Raw genomic sequence first — 21,153 nt, 5'->3', positions numbered from 1 at the left:
GGCCCTTCCCATGTCGTCAGTGGTCGCACCACCTCCCCTATTGCTCAGGCCCTGAACTTGGCATCACTGCTGATGACTCCTTTCTCCCCGCCTGCTCTGATACCTAGTCCTTCAGCAAGTCTTCTCAGCTCTGCCTCCCAAGTAGATTCTGGGTTTGACCACTTCCACTGCTTCTAGCTCAGTCCAGGATGGTGTCATCTCTCACCTGGATAGCAGGTCACCTTCTGACAGGCTTCCTTGCTGCCACTGCTCCCCAGCCTGTCTCCCAACCCAGTCTATTCTCTGCCCCCAAGCCTGCAGATCATTTACTCCTTGGCTTCAAACTCACAATGGCCGCCCCCTGCGATTCGAAGACAACCCGAAGACCTACCATGGCCTAGGAGGCCTGGGTTACCATCTCAGCCCTCCTTTTACATCTCGTCATTGGTTCAGTCCCCATGTCTTCTGTGACCAAAGTCGCTGGCATTCCTTCTGTCCACTGAGCAAGGCAAGCCCGCTCCAACCACACCCTCCCTAACTTGCCTCAAACGCCCTCCTCCAGTTGTTTGCAGGGCTGGCTACTTTTTATCAGGGTTTAGCGCAGATGCTACCTCATCGCATCAGCCTTTCCTGGCCACTTAGCTAAAGTAACTCCGTCTCCAGCTTGGCACCCTCCCATCACCTTCTTTTATTTTCAGTAGGGCACTTACCACCACCTGCTATCTTTCCTGTTTGTTGCATGTCTCATACTGTGAATTTGAGTGCCAGGAAGGCAGGGACTCTGTATGCCAGATCGCCAGAGTTGGCAAATTCTGGGGTTCAGTAGATGTCTGTCGAGTTGGTGCACGAGTGGACATACAGACCGCCATTACAGACACAGGCATTTATTCGCACACGTGCGCACTCACTTCCGCGCCCTCCCAGTTCCACCTGCACAGCACTCAGCCCTTAACACAAAGATGCCCTGCTGTGTGCCTCTGTGCACTCACATCCTGCACAGAGAGACCTAACAAGGCGTGTGACGCCCCCCCCTCCCCCACAACACACACACCCCTGCAGGTTCGTGTCGTGCACCATCACATGCAGACCACGCAGACTCACCCCTCTCCTCCCGTCCCATCACCAGCAGCCATAGACACACACGCTTCCACAGGCTTTTAGCTCTATCTTCTGAGGAGAGCTGATAGGGGCTGGGTGGTGAGGGAAGCGGGGCCTCTCCAGACCTGCCTCAAGAACAGCCTTTTCAGAACTGCAGGCTCTGCACCGCCTCTGAGGTCTGACCCCACCGAAGCCTTGACCGTCCGAGTCCCTGCATCTCTCCATTTAAGCCTGGGTGGAGCCTCCCAGCTCAGAGAGAGGACAGAACGCTGCCTCCAAGTCCCTTTGCATTCAATGTGTCTCCCAGGGGCCAGAGGGAATAAGTGGGAGGGAGGTAAGGTTCTGAGCTGGGGGGGGGCAGGAGGGTGAGCACCGGAGGGCAGCTCACCCTTGACCCTTGCTCGTCTGGCCCACAGGCGAACACGCATGCCATTGTGGAGACAGATCATGGAGGGAGTGACAGCCTCAAGCAGATGGCAAAGCCTGGCAGACAGACATGGGGCAGGGGGCAGAGACAAATGGGCATTATTACTGCCAGCATGGTGCAGAATGAAAAGCAGTGGAGATGGAAGTGGGAAAAGGAAGGAGAATTAAAGTCAAATTAAAGCGGGTGCCTCTCTGCACAACTCTCCAAGCCAGGATTTCATGGCTTCCAGACACCAGCTCTCCAGGGGCCTGTCTCTTGTCTGGCCAACCCTTTGGGCATCAGCTCGGGAAGCTCCTCCCCCAGTGAGGCCTCAGGCGAGGGGGCCCCGCTGTACACTGGGGGCACCTATTCCGCCCTTCTCTTGTCTCCCCCAAATCAACATAGTTTATGATGGGACATCTTGGGAGGGCCAGGGGAGATTTTTGGAATCATCCCTTTTCCATTTTTTGGAAAGGAAACCAGCACACATGGTGTCAGAGGCTGTGGAGAGGGCTGGGGTGGATGGCACTGACTGACACATAGAGCTTCGTACCCTTTAGTTCAAATCCAAGATGCTCTGGCAGTGCAGAAGAGAGCAGGGTCAGAGAGGGGAGGGGATGGAGGGAGAGATACAGAGAGAGTTCGGGGGAGCGGGGAGGGCAGGAGAGAGAGAGAGAGAGAGAGAGAGAAACGTTGGTCAGGATTCTTCAGACACCAGCAGCCAGCCTGTGAGGTGAAAGCAGGTTAGTGGTGTTCCCTCCCGGCCTCCTGAACCCCTGCCCTGGCACCCAGTCCCCAAGAGCCCTGAGGGGGGTAGAAAGAGGAAATGTTAGGATCAGCAGGCAGGGCAGGTTCTTTAGAGATGAGCTGTGGGGTTAGTACCTGATGGGGAGGCGGAGGCGCAAGAGTCAGTCGGCAGATGTCCCCAGGGAGGAAAGGTGAGTGGGGGTGGGGGTCTGAGGAGTCCTGTTTCCCCCTGCCCCCAGCTCCAGGGCCAGGCCTTCCACACTCCCACGCCCCCCCCCGGAGACCGCCTGCTCAGCCCTGAGCTCGTTCACCGGGCCCTTTTTTCTGTTCAGAACGAGGGCATGGGGTGCCCAGACTGGTCCTTGTCCCTGTCCTGCCTCCAAAGGCCCCTCTCCTGGGAGCCTGGGCTTGAAGACTCCTGAGTTTGTGGGGACAGGAGGAGGCTCCAGCCAGCAGGTCACTTCTTGACACTTCCAACACCTTAGATGCCTACAGGGCCTAGGCCTTGGGGTCGGGTCCTGATTTCACCACTTAGAAAAGCAAACTGCAACTTCTAGGAAGAGACAGGTGGGTTCACCTGTGGAACACGCGTGTCAGACGGTGAGCCAGTCGCACTCTGAAGTCGATCGTGTTGTACAGGTGCGCTTTCAGAGCCCTGTGAGGTGGGTGCCCACGCCATTGAGATCAAAGGGCCCAAGGGTCAGCCCTGCCCCAGACCCACTGTGTCTCCAAGTGTACCAGGCCTGTCCACCTCTTAGAGTCTTCTCTGTTCACATTGGAGCTCTGGGAACTCTGCTACCCGGCCGTACCTCAGAATCATCCAGACCGATGGGATCAGGCTCTGGGGTGGCAGCCCAGAAATCTCAAGAGTGTTTCTGAAAAGCTCACCTACCATTCTACTGTAGCCAGTGCCTGTCTGCAGGCTCTGAGTTTCAGTTTTGTCCCTAATTTGCTGTGTGCATGTGGGCAAGTCTAGTCTCTGTTTCCTCATCTGTCAAAAGTGTCTATATGCAGTGAGAGGAAGACATGAGAGGCCTGGACAGCGGGAGGCTCAGTGTGTATGAAGGGGCCCAGTCTGTGGCCTCCCCACATGCACAGTCAGCGCCATGACATCCAGGGTGGAGGTGAACTTGTGTTCTGATGATCTCGTCTCCTGTAGGGGAAGGAGAGCATGGGGGCCATCAGCTGGAAGTCCTTTTCTGTTCCTGCTGATTGAGTCTCTGGGCCTGACTGGTTTAGTCATGAGAACTGACCACCTGGAGTAGCGAGCTGGGTCCCAAAGCCTTTGACGAGTTTTCTTCTGCTTCCCTGCTCTGGGAACCAAGTCACAGTGGCAGCAGCAGCTTCTGGGCCTCCTAACTGACCTCCCCTTTCAGTTGAAGGCCAGTACGGTTTTGGGTGGGTCAGCGGTGGCTGACAGGACTGGTGATGTCACTGCCGAGAAGGCAGCCCTGCTTTCCTCTCACAGGGGATGGATTCTGAAGGGACGGTGGCTATGTCTGCTCCTGTCAAAGATGCCCCCCACTCATCATGTTCATAGGCTGCCACTCAGCCAGGACAGAGTGGCACCATTGAGTCACAGACAGGTCCTATTGGGCAGACATTTGCATATTGACCAGTAACCATGGCAACCCGATGCTGGACTCCCAGCAGGGCCAGGTTTACCAGATGATACACAAAGTCTTCATCCTGGACACATCTTATGACACACAGTTACAGGGGCCTGGCCGGGGAGGCCAGGACGCGGGCCCCTGATGAGAGCACGTGCTCATGTGTTTGTGCATGTGAGTGCAGGCGTGTGCTTGTGTGTTTGAGCACGTGTCAGTAGGTGCTTACGTGTGTGTGTGTGTAGGTACATGTGTGTGTTCTTTCACTTGGGGGGTACACCGATGTGCAGGTTTTGACTCTCAGGAAATGGAGTGGCTGTCAGGGGAAGAAGGAATGCAACTGTGGCCATAGGCTCTGTTTCCATGGACTCTGCAAAAGGTAATCTGGTCTAGAGGCTGTCTGGGCAGAGGGAGAAAGTCAGACCCCTTGCTCAGGGCTTGCTGGGAGTCAGCCACCAGGGTACTGGTGGGGGTCCTCCTGCCTCCTACCCCATACCAGCTGTAGCCGCAAGAGGTACTCAGCTGCTCTCCATCGACAGCGGCCGGCTCTCTGCTAAGCCTTCGTAGGGAGCACTGCACTCCCATCCTCAACGGCAACCCTCGAGGTGTAAATGTTACTACCCCCATTTTAGAGATGAGAAAACAAACTCGGAGAGGTTAAATGAGGCCCCAGAACTAGTGAGCTCAGCAGCTGGCATTTTTATTCAGATCTACCTGAATCCAAAGCCTGAACACTTAAAGGTAGCATTTTCTGCTACCTTTTCAATAATTATCTGATGCCGTAAGTGCTCTGGGCAAAGTGCTTGAAGACTAGAAATCCTTCATGCAAAGGTAACAGCAATGATCCTGATGACACTAGGCAGAAAGGCCTGTGGCAGCATTTCTAGACTTTTTCTGGGCTCCTGAGGCCCTGCTGACCCTTCAAGCAGCTCTGAGCTGAAAGCTGAAGCGGCCCAGCTGGCAGAGAAGCTTGGCCAATGGCCAAGTTCTGGAGGCTCTGCTCCTCTGATTTGGGACGGGCTGGGGCTCCCTGTCCAGAACAGTCCCGTAAGCCAGGGAGGCTCTGGACCTAAGGGTGAACAGGAATAGGTCCTCCATTGCCTCTTTCCCCTGGTCCTTAGCCTTGGCCTGGCTGCTTTGTTCCTTCCTGAGGCCCCTCCTGACCTATGGTCTTCCATAGGTGGGGCTGGATCTGACTCTGCAATTCTTCCTGGAGCCTGGGCTCTGGAGAATTCTGGACCACATGCCCTGCCCACAGCTCTCCTCTTATCCCCATAGCCTTCCTCCCTGGCCTCCAGACGGAGGGGCCTGGGGGGAGTGCTGCCTCCCACACACTGTGAAGACAGTTGACCATCTGGGCTGACCAGCCCCCACCTCCCTGCAGCCTCTACTTTCCTCTTTAAGTCATGGCTTCCAGGCTCTAGCAGGGAGAAGGAGGTGATGATTTCTAGGCTTTTGTGCTGTGGCCTAAGGAGGACTGGGTAGACTTGTTTCTCTACCCTGAGACCCAAACTCAAAAACCACTTTTCTCCAAAGGGTTACCTAAATGACCCTCTGGGTCCTGCTCTAGGCCTCTCCTGGAGCTCTGCCTCTGACCCAGGCACCATCACTTTGGTTCCTAATTCTTCACGGGATACAGCTGTCCTAAGAGAGGAGGCGGTGGGGTGGGCTGAGCAAGGGCCTAGTATGTTCTGAAGGATGGGTGACAGTGTCCTGCCTTGCAGGCCAAGAGACTGGTGGGCCCCAGATGGAGTCCATAGCTGGCCGGGGGCTTTTTGCTCTGCTATGCCTCCACCTGGTGATGCTTGAAGAAATTGTTCCCAGCCTCAAATAAAACACTCTACAATTAGGGTCTCATCTTTCTGCTGCAGGGCTCACATTTTTTTTTTTTTTCCCAGCTAACTAGGCAAACCAGAAAGCTCCAGCCTCACAAGTGGAAGAAAGGAAGGGAATGGAGTCCTGGATGGGGACTCAGACCAGAGAGGGCCTGGAGAGAATCACCAATCATCCCTTGAATCCTCATTTCCTCTTTTAGTAGGCAGCAAACCCCCATCCCACCCCATCCTTGAGCCGCATAAAAGTCTCTGGTCTCTGGCCTCTGTGGAAACCAGTGCCCTGGGGCTTGTTCTCCCTCAGCATCCCCTTCCCCACTCTCCCCCATCGCCCCAAGTCAAATAAAACAAACTCTGGCCAGACCCAAAGACAGGCTGAGAACTTGTTTGTCTTTCGCAAACGCACCAGCACACACGTGCATACACTCATTGCCTGGCCCCATCAGCACCTGACATCCTCAACAGGCTTTAAAAGGCAGGCGAGGGCCCTGCTCATGCTTCTCCCATTGCTGGCCAGGCTGTCTGCTCTCGGAAGTGGTGCGGAGGCCTGAGCGCAGCCCCCGACGCTTGCAGAGAGAATCCGGGGCTGTAACTGTGCCCAGCCAAGAGTTGGGATGGGGTGGGGGGTGGCAGGAGGGCAAATCCGTCTCCTCCGAACAGGCTTCTAGTTAGCACTGACGACTGAGAGGAGCCCAGGACACTACCACTCCCTACCCCCCTCCCTTCCCCCGCGACTCCCTCTAGTCTCTCTAGGCAAGGCCCTGTCCCTCTCGCGTGGGGAGATTGTCAGTCACCAGGGAGGAAAAGAAATAGAAGAAAGAGACATACTGGAGAAGTTGACCATTGCGAACTGCTGACACCTGTCCCCGGTGTATCCCACAGGGCACCTACCAAAAGAAAGAAAACCAGAAAGAGAGAGCCAGGATAGCAAGACACAGGCATTGCAACACCCCGGCACGGGCTCCTGCCGATGCCAGCTGGGTTCTTTGCCACCGTTACTGCTTGTACTGGCCTTGCCACTCTGCCCCTTACCTGCAGCCCTGAACTTTAAACCCAAGGATTAGGCCAAAAAATGAAAAACAAAGCAAAACAAAAGAACAAACCAAAATACAAAAAAAGAAAAGAGAAACAAAAAACAGCCAAAGATCAAAACAACCAACACCCCTGGCCCTATGCCCTACATTGGGGGGACTGCACCCGGAAGCTTTCTAAGGAGCAGGGACTTGTGTTTGTATCTTCAAACATACTTTGCTTAGGATCTGGCATGTACAATCGCAAAGGCAGTTTCTCCAAACATCTCTGTCCGAAGAATCCGTTTGGACATCTGGAGAAGGAAAAGGGGAAAAATCACAGAACAAACTGGCATCATCCGCGAGGCTCAGGTTAGAAATCAAAGTGCACAGTGATGAATGAGAAAACCAAGTCGGGCGCTGGGGCACACTCGTAGCTGCAGGGGCTGGAGTCAGGGCTGGGGGGAGGGCTCAGAAATCTTCAAAATCTCTCTACCCGGTGTTGCTCCGTGGGTGGTGGGGGGCAGGGGTGGGGCGGAGAGGAGGATGATTGAGGGAAGCGGGTGGGGAAATTGGGAACCTAATGCCCAATTGTCCTGTGGGTGTGGAGATTTCCCTTCTGACCTGCCTGGGGTCCCATGAAGCCAGAAAGGTAGCCCCTGGTGCCAGGCAGTCAGGTAGGATGCCGGGAGCCTTCCAGAATACCAAGTTCTGGGAAGCCATTCCTTCCAGGCCCTACCAAAGGGTTCTCTCCAGGGCCCTGGGCAGGTTTTCTCATCCATGAAACAGCCCCCAGAAAGCTCAAAGGAGAACTCCGGAATGCTGTTCCCAGACTGTGTGCCCATGACAAAGGTGACCTTGGAGGTGTTTCATCTGTTCTCTCAAAGAGGGTTCTGTGGCCAAATAAATTTAGGAAATCCGTTCCCAGACTTCCTTATAGAGTTGCAGTGCACGCTGCCATATGAAAGGCTAGGAAACGTTTTGTAGGAGGAAAGAGCTTGAATATTCCAGTATGTTCCCAATTTATTTGACCAAGGAAGACGTTTTTTGAGGAACCCTTGTTAACATGGTTTGGGGAAGGCTGCCCTAGAGCAATACACAGGGGGGAAAAAGGCTTAGTGGGGAACAAGGTGAGGCTGGGGAGGAGCCGGAATTACCAACGTCTCACAGCTGGCCTGCCAAGGCCAGGTGCAGGCTATCTACCCTCAGGTGGCAAGAACCACAATCAGGGGTGGGGAGGGCTAAAGCAGGCTCCCTGAGAACCCTGAAGCTTCTTCCAGTTAGGGGTCTACTGGCTGCCTGGACGCCTGTCTTTTCCCCATGACCTGCTCCTCCGTCACTGCCTGGCTCTGGTGGGACTGCATTCTCCCATGTTGTCTCCTCTGTAGCTACAGAGCACCACCCACTCTCCCTGACCTTGTCCTTACCCCCAGGTACACTTTCTTCTGCTCTCTGGCTGCCCCTCTCCTCTCAAGTGAGTCCCTGTCTTGCAGACTTCTGGGAGACATGCCCTGCCCTGTACTCTCCTCTGAACCCCAGCAACGCCAGATACCTAAGGGAAGCTTAAAGACAGGGCCAGACTGACCCCCCCCCCCCCACATTCCCCCCCTCGAAGGTGGGTTTTGGCTGCCTCTGCCTCTTTTTCTTGGGGAAGTTAGGTAACCCCATCACGGATGTTTCCTCAATAATAGATCACTGTGCGACATTAATCAGTAAACCTTCTCAAGAGGAGAGAGTACTCTACCTCTTAGCATTCTCGTGTAAACCAACCATCAGCGACCTCTTGAGCTTATAGGGGGTGGCTCCCATTGGCTGTGATAGACCCTTGGGGAAACCCTGTTGACTCCAATCTAGCTGGGGGGTGGGGAGTGGCTGGTGAGCAGACAGCTGGAGTTTCTCTGGGCCTTGATGGCATCTCCCTTAGGGGAGGCAGGAGGCTGGTCCCTGCAGTGGTGGCAGTGTGCGGAGGTATGCCTAGCCAGTGAGTAGGGGTGGAGGACTGGGAAGCGTGTCTGAAGAAAGTGGAGGGGGAGTGGTTACAAGGGAAACTGATGCACGTTCATCCTGTTGAACAGGGTGGCTCCTGGGAGGAGGGAGAGGAGGAGGAGGAGGAGGCAGCGGCGGCTAACACCTTAATATATCCTTCTCTGACCTAAGCATCCCGTCCCAGGAAAATGGAAGTAGTGCCTAAGGCTTTCCAACCAGCTCCAGTCAGGCTCAGCTCTCCTTTCTCAGCTCTCAGAGACTGATATCCACTTCGGGTGGGGACTAGAGGGGAGAAGAAAGCAGCAGCACCTTTGGGGGTGGAGGATAAAGACCCAGGAAATTGCCAAAATGATTCTTGGAACCCTCAAAGGAATAAGAAAGAGATACATTTGACAGTGTCCAATGTCTAAGATTAGCCCAGCTCTTTGTGTGTGTGTGTGTGTGTGTGTGTGTGTGTGTGTGTGTGTATTTGTGTTTAAGAGAGAGAATGGGGTAGTGCAGGGGCAGGAGGGGCAAAGGGAAAATTTCTTTGCTGATAGTCAAGGGATGCTGTCCCACGGCTCTTGGGAGACTGATGATAACTAAGCACATCCCTGAGTCCCTGATCCCACACCCAGCCTGGACTGCCCCAACTGCCTCCTCAGATCTTTCATGACCACTGAGTTGTACAACCCCAGGTGGCACCACGGACACGGTCTATAACATGAATGTGCCCCCCTGGAGTTATGTAATACAGTCCTAATCTTTCTGCCCTGGGACATGTGTTCCCCACTGGCTGAATAAAAGAAAAGGCAATGGGGGATGGGCATAGCACAGGGGTTGGGGACTGGCTCCCCATACTGTTCTCTGGGCATTAGATCCTTCCAGGAGGCTCCTGGGCTCTCCTTATCCCTGCTTGTTGAAAATGAGCCACATCCAGGAGCCTGAGGCTTCCCTAGAGAAGATTCTGGGAGTGGACCTACAGCCTTGCTACCCTGCACTCAGGACCATGTAACAGGGTACGGGCTACACAAACCCGTCCACCACGAGTGGGGTCTGACTCAGTGTGGATGGCTGGCCGGTAGTGGGCTCCCACTGAAAGAGGGATTGGCGCTCTGAGTTTCAGCAGCACAGGGGACAGATTAAAAGGAGTGGCAGGTCATAGCTTTCTCAGCCCTCCCCCACATCATGAGCTATGACTATGGGAAGATCTGTGCCCAGGGCTGGAGAAGAGCAGGGTGAGACAGGGGCAGAGAGGAGAGCCCATGGGCTGTGTCTGGGGTGACAGAGGTTGGAACTCTGCCTCCCCGTTTTCCCACCCACCTCCCGGGCCTCAGTTTCTCCTTTTGGTAGCCTGGGGATAATGCCATGTGTGCTGCCCTCACCCGAGGGAGGGGGAGGATGAAGGATGAGGGTGTGCCCCAGGGCACTGGAGGGGGTGAAGGGTCTCTGGCCTCATGAGGGGTAGGGTGGAGATGTGGAGAGGATGAGCAGGCAGATGGGTATGGGATGGGGGAACCACCTGAACATGGGGTGGGACAGGGGGAGCAGAAGAGGGGAGGGATGAGCTTGATGGGAAAGGGAGGCATGCCGCTGGTATGTGCACAGGGCTGGAAAGAGAGTCTTGTTCTGTCATCATCCCCTGAACCAGTCCCCAAGAGTCACGCACCAACCGTGCTCTACAAAAACACGGAGAGAAGAGGAGAAAGCAGCGAGAAGAAGTGCAGAGGTCCCTGTCTGGCCCAGACAGGAGACAGTCACCTTGATTTGGACCCCCATTTTCAAATCCCCCTAAGTTTTCTTTCTTTAAAACAAAATTCAGTATCAGTGACACTGTTTCTTTTGGCTCTGAATTCCAGAAAAACAGGGACGGAGTGTGCCTGCTTTCCAACACTCCCTGCAGGGCTCTGAACCAATACACAACAACAAGTGTCAGAAAACCAGGAAGGAAAACTGAGTTTTATAGAAACTGGAATGAAACTGACCAGTCTAGTTTCATTATCCAAGCTAAGCGGAAATGCAAAAAAATCAAAATAAAAAGTAAACAAACAGCACAAATGGTAAGACGTGAGTTCTGTTTCCTATATTCTTTCCTTTTTATTCCATTCAGGTGTCATCAGGAATCCCAAGAGGCCTGCCCCCCACTTCCCTCCCGGCTCACCCACCCCCAGAATGGCCTCTGGGTTCTGCCCTGCCCCCCACCCCCCTGTCCTTCTCCAGCACAGCTCTGAGGACTTGCCCTCCTGAAAGTGATCTCCCCTGAGGGCTCAGGGAGTCAGGGAAGTTGGTTCCAGGAGCCCTGGCTAGGGCTGACCTAGGGCAGGTTGAAATGGGGAGGTGGTGCTTCTGGGTACCAAGGTCAAGTTCTAAGCAGGGAATCCCAGTTGCCCTGGTGAGGAGGGGCACAGGACACCATCTTCATAATGATTTAGGCTCCTGCCCTCTGCTACTCTCAGATTTAGCTGGGGGTGACTCAGAAGGTCCTAGGGCTACAGCCTTGCTGGCAGGACCCTTTGGAATCTCACAAGCTCATCACACCACTTTCCACGCTAAATGCTAGCACTGGAACCCTGCAATCCCATGGCCCTCTGTGGCCCTGGCACCTGTCCTGGGTGGCTGAAAACTTCCCTGCCTGGAGCCAGGGCTGATCTCCTTAATGCTGCTGGATTCCTTCAAGGTTCCAGGGTCCAAGGGGCTAGGGAGGTGTGGTGTGTACGTGTTTGTGTGTGTGTGTGTGCATGTGTGTGTGTGTTTGGGGATTAAAAAAAGAGGGGCCTGCAGGGCCGGGCCATGTCTGTGAGATACTCCAGAACGCTTATGAGTTTCTGTAGATTTATTGCAGAGAGCTCAGACCATTTTCAAGTCTAGAATGTTCCACACGGTCTCTAGCACTAATGTGGCAGCCTCCTAGGGGCAGAAGGAGGGAAAGATGAGGGGCTGAGTCCAGGCTGAGAGTTTCCCTGGGAGACCTGCTGTGGCTGCAAATTCAGGATGGGGGAGGACAGTAAGGGGATGGCAGCAGGTGCAGGGTGGGATTGGGGGGGAAGCCAGCAAAGGAGGCCCGCTGGGGAAAGAGGCACAGATCTGCCTGGCAGTCCGGGTCTAGCTCAGCTAGCCCGGCACAGAGGGGGGAGTGTCAAGGAGGCACGGCCCCTCATTATCCCCGTGTGAGGTGGAGGGGTCTTTGGCTAAGGCTGTAGTCAGTGGGGGGATGCAGCTCTGGAGCTGGAGCCCAGAGGCAGGAGAGCTGAGAGGTGCTGAATCTGACCTTGTCTGTGAGGAGGGCAAATGCCTCTCTCTGAATTTCTACTAATACTCTAGTGGCTTTTGCCCAGATGCCATGGGAATGGGGCAACTGTGGCACCTTGCCAGGGTCCTAGGCTCGGGGTGCTTTGAAAACCCAAAGTTGTTAACTAGTGCCCCCTACCCCTCCTCAGGATCTGGCCAGAACCTGTACTGCCCTCACCAAGCTCTTCCTCCGGCTCCTCATACACCCACCAGAGAACCTGTCAGGGGGTCCCGTGGGCTCAACTGCTTGAATGGGACCCAACTGCTTGAATGGGACCCAGCTGGACCTGAACAAGCCCTCCTGGGTTACTGTGCTCCCATCTGCCCTGTTTGCTAAGGGGAGCAGGATGAAAATCCTGCTGGGTAGAGAAGCCCCAACTTGAGCTTCTTCTTAACCTTGACCTTCCCCAGGTTGTGTCTGGGCCACAGCCAGAGTGGTGTCTTTGCTGGTGTCCCCTCACCCCATAGAGAGGGGCTAAGGTCTCAAGTGGCAGAAGCAGCACCCAGGGTGTATCTGAACACCAGGCAGGGAGAGTAGCCAGGTCTTGAGGTGAGCACCGGATGCAGAGTCCTCGTCTCCCCTCAAGGCTCTGAGAGCAGACCCTCCACTACCAAGGGCACTGGGAATTGTGCTTTGCCTGACCCTGCCAGGCTCTTCACTGCTGGGGAAGACACACCATGGGAAATGTTCATCAGAACACAGTTTGGAGAGTTGCTGAGAAATGGGGCGGTGGGGGGGGGGGGGGTGAGTGGTACAGAGAGAAGGGGGAGAGAGAAAGGGAGGGGGAGAGAGAACCCAGTGCCTAGGGCATAGACTGGCATCCCCATCTCCCTAAAAGGTGGTGGTGAAAGGGTGGACACTGGGAGAGGGGGTGGGTAGGGGCACTGCAGAAGCCCTGAGCCCTTCAGAGTTTACATCTCCCTATATTCTAGGAAAGGCCTGGGAAGTGGGGCAAACCTCCCTGTCTACACCCCTTGGGGACCCCCTGTCAGTGGCCTGAAGCCCACTTTTCCTAGAGCCCTCCACTTCTGCCCCAGTGTCTCTCACCCTAGTCTTGCCCCCACGCCCACCCCCACTGGTCACTTACTTGCAGGAGAGCTGGTTGATGCCCTCGATGTAGTAGCAGACGCCTCCATTGACACAATAGGACTTGGCCGTCTCGTTGCACTTCCGGGCGTGCCCCGACCATGATGATAGAGTGGTACTCACTGGGGGTATGAGAGACACGTACCAGTGACCCACTGAGACCACCTCTGGGCCCCAGGCACCACCTCTGTCATGGCCCTTCATGGCTCATCTCAAAGTTGGAAGATCAGGAACTGCAGGAATAGCTGGAGAGGGAAGGTCTGGTGGTCCCTCCCAGTCACCAACAAGGCAAAGGGGAGGCCACCAGGAGCTCCAACCCTTTGCCCAGCACCACCCTGCTGATGGTGCACCCGTGCTCTGGGCAAACCTCCAAAGGCCAGGAAGATTTGCTGTATTTGGGGAGGGATGAGAGACTAGCAAAAAATGCTCCTTCTGCTGGAATAGGAGCCCACTTCTTGCCTGCCTTTCTAGGGGCTCCACGGCAGGTAGATGAGACACCATGTGTTTTGTAGGGAACAAAGTTACAGGGGTGCTGGAAGGAGACCTATCCATCAGTCTGCACTGCTTGGGCTCTCGAGGTAGCCCAAGGGGTGGCTGGAAGGGAGCTGGGCTTTGAAGGGAATGGCACCTTTAGGACACTCATTCTCTAAGATCTAGAGAGAAGGGAGGAGAATCCTAGCTTCTATGTCTTCCTCCTTTGTCCCAGAGGGGACAAGCCTCCCAGGAATGCTACAGAGGCTGCTCTGCCCATCGCATAAGCCCCCACCCCAGGGTTTTCGTTGCATCTGCTCTCACAAGGCAGCCCTGTCCTCCCCCACCCAGTCAGCTGTTGCCTTGGAAGGGAGCGTCCAGGCCTCGACTGCCCAGGTTATAAATCCTGGACGTCAGGTTGCTGGAGAGGAGGTGGGCTTGAGAGAGGCCTGTATGATGGCTGGGAAGTGAAAACTTGGTGAGAGTGAGGCTGGGCTTTAAGGCTGCTGACCCACACAGCACATCTGACTGGTCAGATTCATTTGATATGTGAAAATAACTAAGGTCCTGCTCACCCATGGGATGCCATCCAGAAACCTGGTTTCAAGTGAAAAGTCTTGCCCCAAGTGTTTTCATTTGTAAGCTAACTCCCGCGGCTGTGTACCCAGATCAGGGAGTCCCTCAGCCTCTGGGGCTCTGAGGGTCTCTCACTCCCACCCAGCAGCAGCCTCCTGAGGTGCTCCTGTCTCCTCAGGGGTACCGAGTCCCTATCCACCCCCTCTCCGTGGTGATGGGGTTGAAAGGAGGAGGAGGAGGAGGGCAGGCACTTGGCGCCCTCAGTGTTTAGACATGTGGGAGACAGATGGAGCGCAGGGACTGTGAGTGTATACACAGCTCTGCCTCTGTATATGTCTGAGGAGCTTGCTGATAAAACCTGGCGGGCAGGGCCAGCTCCCACCTTCCCCTCCACACCATGCCTGCTGCTGCTCTGGCATCCCTGAACCCCAACACTGCAGAGGTCCCCTGCCAACAGCTGGGACCTGCGTGCTGGCAGGGACAGGAGGCCTCTGCTGGTCTCTGCCCACTCTGGGTCAGGGAGACCCAGGGAACCAAGAAAAGGACAGAGAAGAGAAACAGCTGAGGTGATCTTGCCTGCGAGTTGTAAAATCCGTTGCTCTGGGGAACACCAGAGGCTGCCCTGCCCTTCAGTTACACTGCCAAGGAGGAGTGAAGAAAAAGAGCAGGGGAACGCCCGTCCAGAGCCATGGTGTGTGTTGTGACAAGGCCTCGGGGCTCCTGACGCCTGGTTGAGCCTTCTCACCAGCCGGCCAGTCCCTCGTGGAAGAACATGTCAGCACCGAGGCTTGACATCAGCAGACGAATGCAAACACGGTGTGGACCACCGGCTGGGGCCTCTCGAGGGAGCTGGCTAAGGCAGGAGTCTTGATTCCCTCTGCGGTTGTGGGTGGCAAAGACTGCCCGCTGCCGTGCTGAGTGAGCAGCGGACAGACGTGAGGACGGTGGCGGGGACCACAGCTGTCCACATGCACGTCTGTGCTCGTGGAGGCCTTGGGAGGCAGAGGATGACTCTTGAAGCAAGATGGGGCCTCAGCTGGGATGCACGGCCCGGGCTGTCAGAACCATGTCATCATGGGGACTAGGCCAAGGCCCAGAAAGGCAAAAAAGGGTGGGCAATGGGGGAGCCAGTCACAGGGGGGGTTGTGGGGGGGAATGACCACAGGCCTCTCCACTTCAGAAGGAACTTGAGGCCACCCACTCTGATGGCAGGGCCTTCCCAAGTCCCCACAGCCCAGCTCTGCTGGTGGGGAAGGCTCACGCCAGGAAGATTTCCACACTGAAGATGCACATTCACGCTGTTCCAGCACACACGGACTCCTGTGGCGGCTTGTCTACGCTCCCTTGTCAGCATATCCGTATTTCTTCACTGTGTTCTCCCATGTTTGGGGAAGTGAAGATGACCTACGGACTCCAGGTTGGAGACTCTGGCTGCCCCCTCTTGACGCCCCCATTGGGATGGTCCACAGCCTCCCCAGGTGGGGCTCCTGATCATCTGCCCAGTCACTTGCTCCCCCAGGCTTGCTCTGAGCGGCACAGACCTAAGACCTGGAGGGCATCTTGAATACCTTTCCGTCCTTTATTATTCCCACCCATCTATCACTGAGGCTGCCTTTCTACCTCCTCACAAGGCTCTGTCCATGTGTCCCCACTGGTCTCCAGCCCGGGCCTCCATGGTCTGTCTCTTGGATGACCACAACACAGCCTCTTCACCGGTCTTTCTGCCCTCACTCTTGCCTTCACCTCTCACCATTTTGCTTCATTGCTGTCAAAGTGATCTTTAAAATATGTAATAGCGGTCAATCGCTGTCACGATCAACACCCTCCAATGGCTTCCATTTACATTCAGAATACTTTCCCCCAGTCCCCCCGCCTCCCCCACTTCGTGTCCTGTCCCTCTCTTAGAGTATATTCATACTATGCTGGCTTAGTCCAGCTCCTCTAACAAGCCAGGTGTCTTCCTGTCCAGGGTTGTCAAAGTATCAGTGTCTCAGAGAGGCTTCCCAGGCTCCTCCCTCCCTCCCTCCCTCCTTCTCTTAGCTGTGTACATTTGCACCTTCTAATACTTATTCTAACATAATTAAGTGACCAGCTCCTCCACCCGAATGTAAGCTCCATCTGGACAAGGTCTATGTCTGTCTTATTCAACAACGAACTCCAATGTTCAGCATAGTGCTTGACATGTAACGGGGTGCCTAACAAATATTTACAAATATTTGTTATGAGCAAACAAAGATCTGAATCTTCAGAGTAAGGTGGCTTTTGCTACCTCCCAGGAGCTACCCTGGTCAACTTGGCCTGATGATGACTGAAGCATCATCTCCTAGAGTGCAAATTTTCCTGGCAGGTCACTGGGGGAAATGAAAATCAAAACCACAATGAGATACCACTTCACACCCACTTGGATGGCCATAATCAAATGGACAATAACACACAGTGGTGAAGATGTGGAGAAATTAGCATCTCTGTACGTTGCTGGTGGGAATATAAAATGGCGCACCCACTTTAGAACACCGTCTGGTAGTTCCTCAACAAATTAAACCTAGAGTTACCATGTGACCAGGCAATTGCACTTCCAGGTGTGTACCCAAGAGAATTAAAAACCTATGTCCACCCAAAAACTTGTTAATGAATATTCTAGCAGCGTTGTGCCTAATAGCCCAAATGGGGAAACACCTCAGATGACCCAACCACCCAAACTGATGAATGGATACACGAAAGATGTTATATCCATACAATGGAATATTAGTCACGAAAAGGAAAGACGTGCTGCCGTATGCTACAACATGGATGGATCTCAAAAACCTGATGTTAAATGGAAGAAACCAGTCATAAAAGGCCACATATTAATTATATGATTCTATTTATATGAAGTGTCCAGATTAGGGAAATCTGTAGAGGCAGAAAATAGGTGTGTGGTTGCCAGAAGCTGAGGAATGCGGGATTGGGGAGCGTGTACTAATGGGTTTAGGGTTTCTGAAAATATTTGGGAATTAGTGGTGATGGTTATTCAACCTTGTGAAAATCCTAAAAGCCACTCAATTGTATACTTTAAAAGGGTGAATTTTATGGTATATAAGTTATACCTAAAATTTTTTGATTTTAAAAATTACCTGGAGGGGGAGCCTGGGTGGCTCAGTTGGTTGGGTGTCAGACTCTTGATTTTTGGCTTGGGTCATGATCCCAGGGTTGTGGGATCAAATCCTGCATAAGGCTCTGCACTGAACGTGGAGCCTGCTTAAGATTCTCTCTCTTCTTCTGTCCCATCCTGGCTTGCATGCTCGCTCTCTCTCTCTCTCTCTCAAAAAAAAAAAAAATGCTTGGAAGAATGGCTAAAATCAAAAATGTAAGAAACAGCAAGTATTGGTGAGGTTGTGGAGAAACAGGAACCCTTTGTGCTCCGTTGGTGGGAATGCAAACTGGTGCAACCACTGTGGAAAACGGTATGGAGGTTCCTTAAAAAATTAAAATTAGCATATGATCCAATAATCCCACTACTGGGTATTTACCCAAATAATCTGAAAACACTAATTCAAAAAGATATGTGCAACCCTAGGTTTATTGCAGCATTATTTACGATAGCCAAGATATGGAAGCAACTCAAGTATCCATCCATAGACGAAGGAATAGAAAAGATGTGGTATATACGAACATAATGGAATATTACTCAGCCATAAAAAAGAATGCAATCTCAATGTTTGCGACTTGGATGGATCTAGAGGACAATGCAAAGTGAAATATGTCAGTCAGAGAAAGACGTATACAGCCTATGATTTCACTCATGCGGGATTCAAGAAACAAAGGAATAAAGAAAAAGAGACCAAAAAATCAGGCTCTTAAATAGAGCAAACTAGTGGTTGCCAGAGGGGAAAGGGGTGGGGGATGGGTGAAATAGGTGCAGGGTATGAAGAGCTCATTTGTGGTGAGCACAGAGCAAAGTAAAGAGTTGTTGAATCACTATACGATGCACCTGAAACTAATATTGCATGCTAATTATATTGGAATTAAAATTCAAAATGCCTGGAAGGGTAAACCCAGGAGGTCTCTATCAGCCATTAGTGTCTTAGTGGGCGTGAGCTTATCCAGGCTTTGAAGAGGGAAGGGCCAGGAGGAGAGCTGATGGCGATGGGCCTGTCTCCCGCCAGCCAGCCGGTTGCTGCAAGCACTCTTCACTGTTGCTCTTCGAGAAACCTTTTCTTATCTTTCAAGGCTCCATCAAGGCTCCCTCCCACCTGCTCAGTCTGCCCCCTTTCCTGCTGTTAAAGTTGCCTCTCTTTCCTCTTCCATGGGTTAGCGTAACGGGCCGATGCGCTGAATTTGGGTTTTAGCTTCCTATCAGGAACTTTGAGGGACTTAGACTAGGAGCCAAGACTATGACTCCTCTGAGTTTATAGCAGGGTCTTTCTGAGTAAGGCCTTACTGAATATGTGAGCAAAAGAGGAGGTGTGTGTGTGTGATTAAACAGCCACCTTTCTAAGCCGCCCCCCCCCCCGGGACCCCGTAAGGGACTCCCTCTCCAGGGCTTCCATGGTCTTGTGACACCCCAGGTCAAGTCTGCCTACCCTCTGGGGCAAAGCTAGGCTCAGATCGATATCCTGGGATTGGAGCAGCCACCCTGAGATATTCCCAAGATCTCTTTCAGCTGGGGATGAGGCAGCTGGTTTCCATAACCCAGAGATGGGTCGGACCAAGCTGATTGTTTTATTAACAGCACCACACACTTCTTGCTGACTCCTCCTCCTCCCAGACAACCAGGAAGGCAGTCTCTCGTGACCTGGTAGAGCTATGACTGTAAGAAGCGTCTGCTTCAATTTGAGGAAGGAGCATCAGGCCCCTCAGGAACAGAGCCAAAGCAGGGAGCCAAGAGTCGCAGCATTGCCCCTTGAACAGCCACTGCTCCTTGCCTCCTGTGCCCTCTTCTGGCCACCCCACCCCTTAGCCCTGGCTTCCCTGGGGCCCGGGCGGGCCAAACCAACCCACCTTGGGATGAGTCACAAGGGGGCAGGCACAGCTGCCCGCTACCCGCCCTTCATCTCCTCCCCAGGGTGCGGTTGCTGCCAGTCTTCTGGGTTCCATGGGTAAACAAGGAGCCTGGGTATCTCTGCCTGTGGAAATGTCCTCCACGGGGATCCTCCTGATACCCTGCAAGTGGCCCTGTCCACTGCCCCATGTCAAGGGTAGGGGCCTACTATGAACTGAGCACGGCAACAGAAGAGGTGGGGTGTGTGTGTGTGTGTGTGCGCGTGTGCACGCACATGCATGTGGTGGTGGCTAGGTGCACAAGTGTCAGTCTCGACATCAAACTCAGAATCCCAGAATTTTATGGGCAACAGGTCTAGAGATGATCTGGTTCCACCTCACAGGGGGAAATGGAAGAGAAGCGAGGTGGAGGAACTCTCCCAGGCTTGCACGACAGAGCTCAGAAGAGACCAAAGCTCTGGACTCTCTGCCACTCTGCCCTGCCGCTCTCCTGCTGGGCTGGAGGGAGGAAGGCATGGAGCCCTGTGGGAAGCTCTCAGGGCCCAGCCCAAACCTCCACTGCCTGGTTCCCTAACTGATCAGAACACGGACTGCTAAGGGCTGACAGAAGACCATGGGTGGGGTGGGGCTTCAGCTTATCTGAGGGGGTCTTAAAATGGTCTACAGTTTGGGGCGCCTGGGTGGTGCAGTCGGTTAAGCGTCCGACTTCGGCCGGGTCACGATCTCGTGGTCTGTGAGTTCGAGCCCCGCGTCAGGCTCTGGGCTGATGGCTCGGAGCCTGGAGCCTGTTTCCGATTCTGTGTCTCCCTCTCTCTCTGCCCCTCCCCCGTTCATGCTCTGTCTCTCTCTGTCCCAAAAATAAATAAAAAACGTTGAAAAAAAAAAATTTTAAAAATGGTCTACAGTCTCAGACCCCAAACCCACAGGAGAGAGGGCACTGCTGTGGTTTTCCGCACAGCAGCCCTTCCCTCTTACTCTACTGCCGACACCCGTCTAGGGAAGTGCCCCTGTGTAGTTCTGGCAGGCCCATCACTCAGACTCTGTATACACACGAGCCTGGAAAAGATGCCACCCCATTTTCTGAGCACAGTGACTGGGCCAAGCGGGGCGTGTGAATTAAGTACGGTCAGTTGGCATCCATCCTTGTGATCGTATGAGTGGATGTAGAGACAAAGCTACCTCTTTTTCTCTGGGAGAGAGGCTGGGGTGATGTAAACATGGAGCTGTCTGAGGCCGTGGCCTCTTCTTCCCAATCCATTCCCCAAACATGGGAGAATCCCATTTTGCCATAGGAGAGAGTGAGGACAATACCCAGAGGGAGAGAGCATCTTGATCCCGACTCTGAGGACTTGGATTCTATCCGTTCTACCTGTGGATTTCCCAGTTTTAAAAACCAATCAATTCCTTAAGGTAGTTTTAAGTTGGGTTCTTGTCAGTTCTAACCAAGAAAATCTTGAATAATAAAACAATAAACATCAAGTCCAAAGTGGATCTAAGAATGTCTGCCCACTATGGCTGGAGGTAACAGGTGCTGCACACCTAGCATAGTCCATTTTCCTGGGCTTGGGACAGGTTAGGAGGAGCAGGGAGGGCAGGTACTGGAACATATGGGAGTCAGTAAAGGCCTTGGAGAAGATTATAAATCCTTTTCTATATTGTTTACCAGGTGCGTACTGTAAGCCAGGCACTGTGTTAGGCTCTGAGGTTAGAATGGCAATCAGGCTAGACGTAGCCCCACGGAGCTCAGGGTCTCAGTGTTTGCTAACTACTTTTACATTGTATAGTGCTCTCGTGAACCATCAGTTAGACTTGGGGCAGAATATTTAACTGCTTTGAGCTTCAGTCTCATAATTTATAAAATACACCATGGGCTTGTCCGGGTTCAAGATATAGTGTGGAATGTGGAATGGAGCAGCTTTCAGTAAACAGTGGCTGTTACTGTAACTCCTGGGGAGAAGGTATCATTCCTGCTCTCCCCACTCCTGTCTCCATCATTCCATGGTGGAGGTCACACTTGGATAAAAAGTTCAGCAACAGTATGAGATTTGAAAAATGATATAATAGAATTCAGGAAAGACCACAGTTGGCCAAGAAGTGGCCTGGGAGC

At 53.4% G+C, this 21,153-nt stretch overlaps 1 protein-coding gene across 3 annotated transcripts in view; it reads right to left on the bottom strand.

Annotated features, from left to right (window-relative positions):
* NRG2 (neuregulin 2) overlaps positions 1-21,153 on the bottom strand; it is a 185,043-nt gene that overhangs the window by 9,064 nt on the left and 154,826 nt on the right. Inside the window, exons 4-6 of one of the 3 annotated variants that reach the window (XM_019424367.2) lie at positions 13,021-13,141; positions 6,498-6,556; positions 2,037-2,060 (exon numbers count right to left, since the gene is read on the bottom strand). In XM_019424367.2, coding sequence (XP_019279912.2) covers positions 2,037-2,060; positions 6,498-6,556; positions 13,021-13,141 — 204 coding nt within the window. Of the gene's footprint in view, positions 1-2,036; positions 2,061-6,497; positions 6,557-6,916; positions 6,994-13,020; positions 13,142-21,153 lie in introns of all 3 variants that reach the window. The other 2 variants (XM_019424370.2, XM_019424369.2) reach the window with 2 other exon arrangements.

The sequence above is a fragment of the Panthera pardus genome, unplaced genomic scaffold (genome assembly GCF_024362965.1).
Source record: "Panthera pardus isolate Hobbes unplaced genomic scaffold, ASM2436296v1 HiC_scaffold_2, whole genome shotgun sequence".
NCBI lineage: Eukaryota > Metazoa > Chordata > Mammalia > Carnivora > Felidae > Panthera > Panthera pardus.
This window is presented reverse-complemented; position numbering and strand designations above follow the sequence as displayed.